We start from the raw sequence: 12555 nt of genomic DNA, 5'->3' as shown, positions 1-12555 counted from the left end.
AGTGCACTGTTCAAAAATGCAGAAAGCTATGATCCCTGCTACGGGTATCTTTGATAAAGACAGGGAAGCGGCCAGAAAGCAGGAATGTTATTTCCCATTTTCTGAACATGTGGTCAAGTATACAGAGAGCATTTGTGGAAAATCAGAGAGAAAATATGTGCAGAGAGGGAAAGTTAAACGTAGAAAAGTGTACAACCTCTTTTTCTCAGATAGATTCCTTTACTCATGACCACCTTTCTTCAAATAGTTCACTAAAGCATACAGTCTGTATTTTTTGAAAGATTTGCAAACCATTTCGTGCATTTACAGCTGTTTCCTCTATTTTCTTTCCACCATTGTTTGCATGCAGTTTGCAGTCCTACTGGTTTAAATGAACCAGAAATAGTAATAAAAAGTCATGCACGCTTGCATTTTGCCAGTGACTATGGTGTAAATATTTAAGGGAGGGCTCTCATTCTTGTGGGGGGAACAAAAAGAGGTGTGGGAAAGATGGGGATATAAATCCTTTGAAATGAGGCTTCATTAATTCCAGTGCCCATGGAACAACATGGTTTAAATGGCTTTATTTCGGAGAGCACGTACATATATAAGGTGGTGAAATGAAAGCTAATGGGATGTCTTAAAGATTCCAACATCTAGCATTAGACATAAATGCACTGTACATAAATGTAAAGAACCCACTATCTAGTATTATTAGCTATATATAAATGTAAGTCTGACAATAAATTTTCATTAAATGACTCTTCATCTATATACCCGAGGAATTGTTAGGCAAATTGTAGTGTCTGCATTTTCCTCTAAATGTTTGTGTTACATTTATTAATTCAGCAAGATAAAATGCTTGTGGAGACACTTGGGTATCGCAGGAATTGCTCCAAATACAAGTTCATAGTATTACAGAGGCAAAACCGTGGTCTAATACTAATACATTGCATTCAGAATGAAATTAGGTATGATAACACCAGACTTGTTCTTACTATTTGCGTCTTATTTTTCTTTACTTGGGCAAAAAGTATGGCCAAGAGACACTGTATATGTGTGGCTTTTTTCTTTTCTTCGTGAGTTTTCAGAAATTGCAACTGCCTCAGTCTTTCTGTTGATAATTTTATTTTTAGTAAGGCTGGATTTACTTTAACTCTACAGTCCTTTAACTAAAGTAGTTTCATCTGAAGAAGGTGAAACTTTTTGCATCTTTCAGTTTCTCTGGTGCTAAGTATCAAAAAGTTTAAAGGACGAAAGAACAAAATAAAATCAATCTTTAAAAGTGTATACTGAATCAATAGGGTTTTTGAAGTGAGGTAACTGGTTCCTCAGTACCGTAAGTTAAAAAATGCGGGACTGTGTCTGGAAACTCACTATGCAACATCTCTTGCTCATTGCACACATTTTTTTGTCTGGACTTGTGCGGGCCCTGAGTTGTGTGGACCATCCTTTTGCCTTAGCACACCCTGTGCTCTCTCTTTTTCTGATTGTGCTTTGGTTTATACCATCACAGAATTTTGCGAAAAGCCATTTCTCTCTTCTCCCCATGGACTTGTACTCCTTGAATCTTTTCACTTAGCTCCCTGCAGCTTTTCTTCTGCAACTCTATTTGCCCCACCTCTTCTGTCCAATACTATAGATATCCAAATTGCATTCACTCAAAGGAAATAGTAAGCCACTTCAGGGGAAGGCTTAGTCTTGGTGTGTATTTCTAAAGCCTATAAAGTGGCTTTATGTAGTGCTATATAAGTAATAAATAAGAATGCTAAAACACGACAGCTTTTTCTTCTCTCCACATTTTTAAAGCCACCTTTTCCCACTGAAGGCTATAGCAAAAGAACATTCCTAGTTGTTCCATCATGTCAGCTCTCTTAGTTTGTAGCCTCAAAAGAAATGAGCATAAAATCAAGTGTTTCAATGTGCAGCGTGCTAGTCTCTATAGTGACCTTCCTCCCCCATCTCTCCCTTCACCAGGGTAGAGTTTTCCTTACACTTATATATCTCAAGAAATGTCAGAATCTTTTATTGTTCCTCTAGCATGTAATGTAGCCCTAGGTAGCCACCCTAGAAAAAAGGATTTTCACAGTCTAATTTCTACCATTTACTGCATACCATATAGCATTTTCTTAAATTTTTCCTTTTCTGCCTTTTACCTTTCTGCTTTAAAAAATGGCATGATTGATATTAATATTTTTTTCCCTGATAAAAATATTTTTTCCCTTGATCTTAGTGTTGGTAATACATTATTCAGTGTTCCTTCTTAATAAAAGCCATTGGTTGTTCCATTACTCACAATAGTTATTACAACACTAAAGGTCTCGTTCATCAGAATGACTTGCAGAGGCAAACCCAAAACCTTGATTTCTCCATGCATCAGGATAATAGCTATGGTGCATGCAAGTTATTAAACAATGTTTAAAATATAATGTGTGTGCGTTTGTTTTCCTAGGAGTTTAACACTAAGGAAAGATTTATGAACATTTATTTTATTGCATATGTATGCTTGTACGTATTTTGCTCTTTCAGTAGAAGTCAATGAGGAGGTAAACCTGTTGATTGTATCCCATTTCATAAAACATCTTCCTTAAAATCACTGATATAGTACATGGATTTTGAAAAGTTCTTATCAGACTTTTCTTTGGATTCATGTCATCTTCTTCGATGATGATGGAAGGAGGAATTATAATCTTGGATCATCTCTGCTAATACGAGGAAAAGTGGGCACAGATATCTAGCAGAGAAGATTGTGAAGCTCTAGATCAAGTCTTGTTATTGGGACTCTGTTTAAAAGATATCTTCTGTAATATTGCAGTGTGATAAGTTTATGCTTATGTATTCTGGCATAAAATGGACATAAACCAACTCCAGTATAATGCAAGACAGGAATTTTATTTCATGTTAGTCATCATAGAACGTTTTTGAAAAAGTAAAGTTGCAGGTATAGCTAGGGTGTCAAAATAGCAAAAAGAAATTTAATGTGATATTTGGAAACAAGTCCTAGTATATGGAAAAGTTGAGCTGTTACCTGAGCACAGAGGCAGACAATGAGCTTCCACTGCCAGAACTATTTTCTCAGTATATGCTCTATGAGTTAAATGCTCTATGAGTCATCTTCTAGTGAACATGGTATACATATGGGCAGCTGAAGAATGTAGAGCATGTTTAGTGCTTTCATGATTCTTCTAAATCCTCACTTTTCTTTAAGTTTAATGTATTATACAGTTCTTTTCCCTTTACAAACCTTTTCATTTATTGTGTATAACTTTGCACTCTTTACCTGAATTATAAGAAACAAACAAGATGGCCTAATTTGTATTCCAAAATGCTTGCTATAGAAATGAATTTGACAACTACTTCTACATCATTTAAAAATATTTATGCCCTCTACATGTATTATGGATGGTATATTGCTTTTGATGTCTGGCTTGATTCTGCATTTGTTGATTAACTTGTTAATGTTGTGATTGCTTTACAGTGTTGCTACAGAGCTGTTCACTTCCTTTTAGGTGTCTGTATCCTTCTTGGTCAACAAAGACCTGGGTGTCTGGAAGTTTGAATTGGTTTTGGGGGGGCTTGTGGTTTTTTTTTTGGGGGGGGGGGGGGCTGGTTTTTTTTGGTTTTTTTGGTTTTTGTTTGTTTTGTTTGTTCTTTGGGTTTTGTTTTGGTTTTAATTTTTCTTTTAATGTTTTGGTTTTAATTTTTCTTTTAAAATGAAGACTGTAAAAGTCATGTCAATGACAGACCAAACAACCAGGAGAGAGGAAACTGAGGACAGACTTACATGCATGTGCCTGTGTGTACCCACACAGTAGCTTATTGGGTGTGATAGACAAGCTGTTTAATGCCTGAAGAGGAACAATTTTGAAAAAAAAAAGTGTAAAATGTACTTTAAAAATAAATAAATGAATACATAAAATAAATAAATAAATAAATAAATAAATAAATAAATAAATAAATAAATAAAAGGGAAGAAGAACCAAAACAGATGAAGATCCAAAGGGAGGCAGCAGGAATATGTTTTAGTACTGTGTAAGGCTCCCCTTAAAGCTTACCAGCATTTAAAATGGATCTGAGTTTTGCTTTATTCTGGGGGCTATAAGTTCAGATCCCAATACAACTAGTGTATGCTAGTATTGTATTTGACCTATAGCTTTTAAATAGGCTAACAGTGCTTTGTTTGAATTTTTGCATCTTCTGCTTCAAATATATTATGTTGAGGGCTAGACTGGTTGTGCAAATGGTGTTGAGACAGGTTTAGAGGCATGCAGCTTTACTATCAGGAGCCACAGATGAAGACACGCGTCAACTTGCTGGTGGTCGGCAGAGTGGGAAAAAAGAGAAAGCCTTGTACAGCAATAGCCAAAATATTGGTGTGTTGTCAGTGCTGTTTTAGTCACAAAGCCAAAGCACAGTACCCTAGAGGCTACTGTGAAGAAAGTTAACCCCATGCCAATTGGGAACTACCTAGTTTTCATCAGACCCTGCTCATCAGGCCTCCCTCAGGTTCCTGCTCGTGATGCTATTAATGTTAACTGGAGCATGCTGTGCTCGGGTTTGGGTGCTGCTTGGTCCGTAAGCTTTGTGTAGGCACGGTCTTGGGTCCACTAGCGTAACCCAAAAGCTACAAACAGGCAGTAGGAGAAGGGGGTGGAGGAAAGGGCGATTCTCATGGTGGTCACAGTCATGCCCTATGAGAATCTGCTTATAACAGCAATACCAGGGCTTCCAAGTGCAAGACTGTGAGATCAACACTGTGAGAGCAGAGTGGAAAAATACTGTCCCGGAGGGGCTGGGAAACGCTGCTGCAGCTTGGGTGAAAGGGAACAGAGCTGCAAGGGGAAGGCAGGCTGTGGGATGGCAAATGGATGACCCTTAGCATCATACCCACTAAGGTGCTTAGGTACTCTGCAACAGACCACAGTCTATTTTAATTTTAAGTGTTGATAATTTAGCTTCATTGACCATGCTAAGAAAATGGCAATATATTTAAACAGTAATAATTTTGATGTTTTCTTCCCTGCTAGATTAAGCAGGGGAAGCCACGTGTAGTGGATTCAAGTCCATCATAATCTGCATATGACGTGAGAAATCGGTCCTTGTCAACACCGCCAGGATTGGTTGCATGCATCACATTTAATGGGCTTTCTGTTCAGTAGCTTCTGTGGGTGGTAAAAATGGAAAATAATCCACACAAGCTTTTCTGTTCAACCCCACGTAGAGCATTAAATACCATCCCCATGGAGAGAATCTAGGCTATGGCTGTCAAAGATACTTGAGCACCTTTTCTTGTTTTGTAATTCTTCCTGGCGTTTTCAGAACAGAAATAGCAGTAGCATGCATTATTTTGGCTTGCTGAGAGGGAGAGGTTTTTTTTTTAATTAGAGGCCATTTTCTGAAACTGGAAGAACTCAAAATACGTAGTTAAATCTTGTACAAGGGTGGGAGTAGAGGGTGCTGAGAGATAAAGCCGCTCTAAGGACAAAAAGCTAGTAGAAAAATTGAGTGATTTTAGAATAAAATTCTTTCTTTTCATTAGTGTTTTTTAAGTATTCTTTGGTAAATGGCAAATCCTGGCTTCTAGGAACAAGGACATTCATTGCTATGTGCTTAGTTTAAATAAGTAATATTCTGAATTGTGTGGATTTCATCCTCACAAAGTGGCCGTGAGGAAGGGAATGAGTAACAAATAATAAAGCATGAAGAGAGGAGAGATAGCATGCAGGGCTGTTCTTCATTGTACATCACTTCTTGAACATGGTGGAGAATTCAGATGTCTCAGTAGGAATATCACTTTCCACATAATCAAACCTTTTAGAGGGAAAAATGCCGAATATGCATTTAAGGGTATAGTTTTGTAGGATAAAGGGCAGTTTAGAAAATGTGATGGAAAAAACTGAAGTTAGCTATAAACATCATTTACTGGAGAGTTACCTTGTTCCCTCAACTACAGCGTGTGACACAAATTGTCTTATCTTGCTGATTTTTTTAAAAAAATAGGATTTTTTGTAAGACCTTAAAAAAAAAAACAGCTATGTTGTTTTCATTTTGCCATATAAATTTGCAGTGTTCTTACAGTGAAATTGAGTAGCAGAATCAGGAGTGTTAAAATTAATGAGCAGGTGGCATTAATATGGTAAAATGACAAACTTTATAATTTAAGAATACTCCTTGGATTGTTTCTAAAATATTCATTTATACTAGCACAGAGAGATAATGGTATTGTAATTGATTTTCTTTAATATACACATTTTAAGTTAGCAGCCCATTTTGCATTATCTTGTGTTCTCTCGTTACAACCAGATTTGTAGCTTTCCTAGAACACTGCTCGTGTGATTGCTCAGCAAAAGCCTTGAGCTTGGTTTCCAGTGGGTGGTGATCTCAACACCGTATCGTTAAGGACAAGTAATTGTATGATAAAATAAAGAGGCATTTTGGAGTACCAGCACCATCTCAATTAAGCATCCAATGGGGAGGTCTATGGAGGCAGGAAGACAGCCTAAAAGGATTAGTGCCATCACTCCTTATAGGCAGTACAGAAAAAGTAATTTCCAATGGTGTTCCAGGCTATTGGTCTCTGACTCTAGAGATGACATGTAACAAGCAGACACCTATCCTGATGTCCTAGGGACCTGTCTTTACGTGAACCTTACCTTCTGTTCAGAGTTCTTCCTATGTATTTGACACCAATAATTCTACAGCTTATGCTATTTAAAAAACGAAGCACAAAACAAAACCCCAAGCCCCCCAAACCAAATAAACTTGGAGAATTGAGACCTGTGTTTAGATTTCCTCTCAAAAATACATTAAATGTATGAGTAGTATTTATATAGGCTGGGCAAATGCAATGTGCGTATTCTTGAAATTTTACAAAACTGTAATAATATTTGAAAATATTTCAGTGTATCCCAATATTTTTCTTAATTTTAGCACTCTTATTTTTCCGGATGTAATGTAGAATGCCAGTATAATTTTTTTTTTTCTAGTACAGGTTATACAGATTTGAGATCTATTGTGGCTGTAAAATTAGTCTACTTGCTATGTTAGCCTTTAATAGTATATTCCCACCTACAACTGCAGGAACACAGCTTGAAGGAAATTTAATTAGGATAATGAGGCAGATGAAATAGGCAATGTAATGTATACGTGCAATATGAAGAAGAGTAAATACACTTTTCATCTGAATAGTCAGAATAGAAACCGTGTTAAACTGGGCTGAAATTTTATCAGAAATGGATTTCTTTCATTTTCTAACATTACTTTGTAATTGTCCTCCTTATTACTGAGGATTAGAAAGACTACTATCATTAAAGAAGAAACATCTTTCACCAATTATATTTAGTTTCTGTTTTAGCTGGCAGTGACCTCCTCTTTATGTGAAAAATGGAAATCCCTGGAGGAACAGACTTAGTGAGGTGATTCCAATCAGCTGGGAAACCTTGTGCACACACTATTTGCATCTCATGACCTGCATGCATGCACCTGTACTGTATTGATTCCTGCTTGTTTACAGGCCATTCAAGCAATAAACAGGTAGAATTCAGATGACTAAAAACTTGCTCTGCTCATAGCAGTTTCCTGCCTCGCTGCACTCTGGAATATTCCAGCCTTGCTGCAGTGTGTTGCTGTGTAGCCACAGATTTTTCAGTTGTACCCATTACTCATTTCCCTAATGTATTTTTTAGCATTTGTATTGGTTCTGAGCACAGACGATCATGCTCTACAGAAGAACACAGATGATCACTAGGGCAAAAAACAGCTTAAGTAATATATAATAGATCATGAATAATTGTTTAAGAAAAAAAATTCCCATAATCCCTTTTCAGAATTGGAGAGAACAGCACTGGGAAATCTGCAGTATTACATAGCGCAACCAATACAACTGACACATTTGTTTGAAACACATGCTATATTTATTTAGTCTGAATCAAGATAGAAATATATTATTCAGATATATTATTGTGTAGTAAGCAAATAGGGAAGGTTTTAATACATGCATTAATTCCATGCATGAGATTTAAAAATGTTCTAATAATTCTGGGTCAGCCCAGTTGGGCTGTAAGCTGATTCTTCAAACTATTGTTCAGGGAGGTGTGAGGCCAGTGCTTTTACTTTACTGATCCTTTCTGGACTTTTTTTTAACAAGATGGCAGTGAAATAAGTAAAGATGTGTGTGGTACGTGTATTATGAATACATGGTATAGTCAATCTAAATTCTGTGGTCCACAGAATCTATGTGTGGATCCATTTAGCATTTTCTGAAAATGCATTTTTAATTGTTTTCCAAGCATTGAAAATACCCATCAATATTAGAGAACAATGGTGACCCAAACTGTGCAGCTAATAACGTTGCACGCGTTTATTGTGGCAAATGTTGAGTGTATTTATGCAGGATGTCAACTGACTAAATCTTTTTTTGAAAATCTCTCTTGAAGTATGACAAAGGATGTATGGGATTGTTGTGATATGTATTTTTCCCAATACAGCTTAGGGTTAATTTTCATAAAACCATTCCAGTGATGAAATTATGGTCAGTAACTGGTAGGGTCCAGATGATGGTGAATATTCTGGAGAGACTCTTCTCCTTCATGGTGTTACTGTGGATTGCAGTCGTATTCTCCATAGTTTCACTGGAGGTTGCACAAACTGCCTGGGATGATGCAGAGATTTGTAGAGTCACGGCCTTGGTTTCTGGTTGTGAATGAGCTTCTTGGGCCCCGGGAATTCTGCTGCTTCCCCACCTGCCACAGGTTACCTGCTGGAGCAGTACCTGCTGGCTACAGTGCTCTCTTCAACTTCAGGTAAACCCAAATGTCAGTTTTGGAATTTGGCCTCCATTCCAACATTCTGGTACATTCTACCCACTGCTTTGTGGTACTGGCTCTTTCCATTTTGAGATATTGAACACTCAGGATTTCCCATTAATTTAACATCTCTTGTATGCAGATGTTAAATAGAGCTCTTTAGGCTAGATAAGTAGTCTACTGTTAAATCCAAATAGGATTCCAAATCCTCAGAGTTAAAAGGGGAGAGAGAAATACATTTTAATTGTGTGGGTAGTAGGATATTGGGTAGGATAGTAGGATATTTAGATATGTAGTAGAATATTTAGGATATTTAGATATTTAAGCTAGAAGAAAAGATCTTCATATCAGATTTCTTGTTCAAATAAAAATGTTTTTTATTGCTTATCAGCTCTCCAATATGGTCTTTATCTGTCCCAAATCCACTACCTGCAGTGATGTTTTGACTCAGCAAAACTTTTATCTCGGGGGATGCCCTTGCCCATAACATGAAGCCCTTAACACAAATTTAACCTTGGTTCTTGTAATTATCAATATTTGTTCCATTCTGCAACTTGAAGAATTTCACAACATACACTTCAGAGTAGGATTTGGTTATTTTTAACAGTGAGTTTCAGAGTCAGCACTGGACTAGCAAGGCCCAAGGGAGCCCCTAGTAACTTTAGATAGATAATTAGAATAGAAAAGCACCAGGTCATCCATTTCCAGCTTTCCTGTAGTCTCAGTAGTTGAAGCATGGGATCCAAGCCTTATTTCCAATGTCATCAACCTTATCCTGCTATTGTTTATTGTTTTTTGCTTATGGCTGCAAACAGCCAAAGGACTTCTCCTGGTGATTACTCAAATAGCAGGTTCTCTGCCTCGTTAAATCAAATTTCAAAGCATCAGATTTTAAAATCAGCATCTGTTATTTTAAAGCTTTGGTTCTGTGTTTAAGTCTATTCCATGTCTCTGGACAGTGCTTTTACTTATCAGTAGTCTGGAAGACAGAGTAAGAACTGATTGGTAGTACTTTTATTTCCGTCCATAGTATTGCTAGGTGCAACAACAGGTGTGGTGGTTGATTTGATTTTCCAGCTACTGGAGATACTAGCTTTCAGTTTCATCACTGGATGGTAGTCCTAGCTATTTAATGTGTTTTCCTCTTTTATCAGAAACATTTCCTTCAGTGCGAAGAGAACCATGTCTCTTTGTCATATCATGAAAACATATTCTTGCATGTTTTAATCAGAATGAGAAACCCCCACAGGGGGTTTGCTGATGGACTGCTTAAGAGACATGAGGAAGATTGGTTGAAGTTCCTAGTAGTCATTTTTTTCAGACATCAGCACAAGATAGCAGGTGTTTCCCCTGGTAAGTGATTCTTCTAGGAGCTAAAGAGACTTGGGTTTTGTATGCTGTCAAGTTTCAGGTTTAATATACGGTAAGGGACACATCTTCTCGGACACTTAATCTTCTGTTGACTTTATGGGAAAAAAACAATTATAGAACCTTTTCAGATCTTTGAAATAGGGATGGTTGAAATCCCTGCTCTTCCATGGTCGGCTCAAGCATTTCCTTTCATCTGTGATTTTCAAAAATAAAACAAGACATGGTGCCTCCTTAAAGAATGTTTATTACTTGAACGTGTAGTCATCTGATTGGTTACTGTATCTTATACTAAGTTTTATATATGTTTTTCTGGTGCAAAGCCTGATAGATGCGTCTGCTATCCTTAATTTAATTTAGTTAAGTTCTTTTGTGGAATCAGATAGCTAAAAAGTCAGAGGTTCCTTCCAAAGAAGAAGCACTTCTCAAAGATGCTTTCAAAGTCTGTGCCCTTGGAGGGGGTTGTTATATGTACTTTTTGTTGGACAGGTACAAGGAGTGGGACCTTAAATTGGAACAAATCTTTTAGATTAAGAACCAAGTTTGGGTCTTACTGAACACAGTAGGCTTGCAAGAAAATAACTGCAGCAAAAGACCCTCCTTGACTCTAACAATATCTTTCCCCATCTGAAGCAACTTATAAAACTGTATTTTCTGATTAGTCATTTGGTTCAAACAAGGTAATGTTAGTATAATGCTTTCAATGTGTCTGAAGTATTGTCACATGAGATTCTTCATTACTTCATATTTTACCCTGCAGCACCTTGGATATTTCTGATTGAATTAAATACTTTAAATACTCTAGGGCTTAAAGAACTAAAATAGACACAGTTAGGATTGTGCCTTAGCTATTTAAGAAGGATTTTCATCCTTATCAGGAGGAGAGAAAATTTTAGTGAATGGAAGTGGAAATCTTTGGCTTGCTTTGTGTAAGACAAAATGTTGCACACAACTATTGATCGTCTTCACATTTCAGTTGCTCAACTAGAAAGCATGGATGGAAAATGACTTAATACGCTTTCCTTAATTTGTCAGTATTTCTTCAATTGAGGTATTTAGTGGAGAGATTGATTTAGAAAATGTGGTTTCTTTATATTGTAAGTCCTGTGTGCATTGATTTGCATTGTGGCAAAGGGCATGTGAAATACTGTTCGTGCTTCTCCAAGCACATATGACCCAAATGCAGACAATGCAGAACAAATGAAAATGGGAGGGAGAAATGACATTCTCTGTCTAGAATTTTGTAGCCCTGCCAAGATGAGGAGGAAAGGGTTTAAGAAATTATATGTAAAATTTTTGCTTTGGGAAGAAGCCTTTTCCACCAGCCCTTCAAAGAAGTGGTACTTTTAGGAAAGCCTTACCAACCTTTCCAAAGCCCAATCAATGCCTTGCTGAGTGCAGGAGTCACTTTCTTTCAGAAGCTGCCTAGACAATTTGGTTGTCTTATTCCTGTTGTTTGGAAAGGCAAAGTCAGTCCCTTAATTATCTTAACTATTGTCTCTTTCAGACCCTGAAGATTAACATTTATCATGCTAAGATTTGGGCAGCACCTCATCAAGCCCTCCGTGGTCTTCCTGAAGACTGAGCTCTCCTTTGCTCTCGTGAACCGGAAGCCGGTGGTCCCAGGGCGTATCCTTTCGAGCGGCGCCTCAACGATGGGTGTCCGTGCTCTTGGGAAAAGCAGAAGCTCGGTGCGCTTCAAAGGCCAGGTAGGATGCTATGCGCGTTTATTCTGAAGCCAGGCAGTGGAACGTAATACGCTTGATCGGTGTTGCAGAACTGCCGAAAACGGTTGCTTAGCAACTGTGACCTTAGAGGTGAATTTCTATTGACCTTTTCACCACAGAAGATGTATAAACAACCAGGTGCTACTAAAAGCATTTTAAAGTGTATCTGAGGTGGTACTGTTTAAATTTCATATTATGCTAAATAACACATCCTGCTTCCCTTTTAATAATGTCACTTATTTTTAGATGTGGTAACTTCTTTATGGAGGATTTTCAACTTCTCCTAGATAAATGTACACAATTTGTCAAATGGCAGCAGAATCCTGTATGAAGACTCTTATTTTTTTGGGACAGATTGCTTTGATTAATTTAGGTGGGAATGGATTAAATAAACCATCTGTATAGCACACACATTTCCTGACAAAAAAATGAAGCCCCATGTTGTAAGTAAAAGTCTCAATTTAGAAACTGTATAGGAACTTGATTCTGCAAGATGCTAAATGTACCTATTTAGTGTATTTTGTAGTGTGGCATATTATTTTCCAGTCAAAACTCTGCTGCTGTGTAAATTGTGCTGATTTCAGTGGCTGGAGGTGAAACTTTTCAGAAATACTCAAAACTGATCATTTCATTTCCATAGAGGTCCATGATAAAATTCTAGTAGGACCTCAGTTAGG

General features: G+C 37.3%; 1 protein-coding gene across 8 annotated transcripts in view; it reads left to right on the top strand.

Annotated features, from left to right (window-relative positions):
- FHIT (fragile histidine triad diadenosine triphosphatase) overlaps nt 1-12555 on the top strand; it is a 629655-nt gene that overhangs the window by 187092 nt on the left and 430008 nt on the right. For 7 of the 8 annotated variants that reach the window (XM_030043304.1, XM_030043297.1, XM_030043301.2 and 4 more), the window contains one exon: nt 11659-11780. In XM_030043304.1, the coding sequence (XP_029899164.1) occupies nt 11681-11780 (100 nt within the window). In that variant the 5' untranslated portion in view covers nt 11659-11680. Of the gene's footprint in view, nt 1-11658; nt 11861-12555 lie in introns of all 8 variants that reach the window. The other variant, XM_030043303.1, reaches the window with a different exon arrangement.

This window comes from Aquila chrysaetos, chromosome 20 (assembly GCF_900496995.4).
Source record: "Aquila chrysaetos chrysaetos chromosome 20, bAquChr1.4, whole genome shotgun sequence".
NCBI classification, from domain to species: Eukaryota; Metazoa; Chordata; class Aves; order Accipitriformes; family Accipitridae; genus Aquila; species Aquila chrysaetos.
The sequence above is the reverse complement of the archived record's forward strand: the minus strand, read 5'-3'. Positions and strand labels throughout refer to the sequence as shown.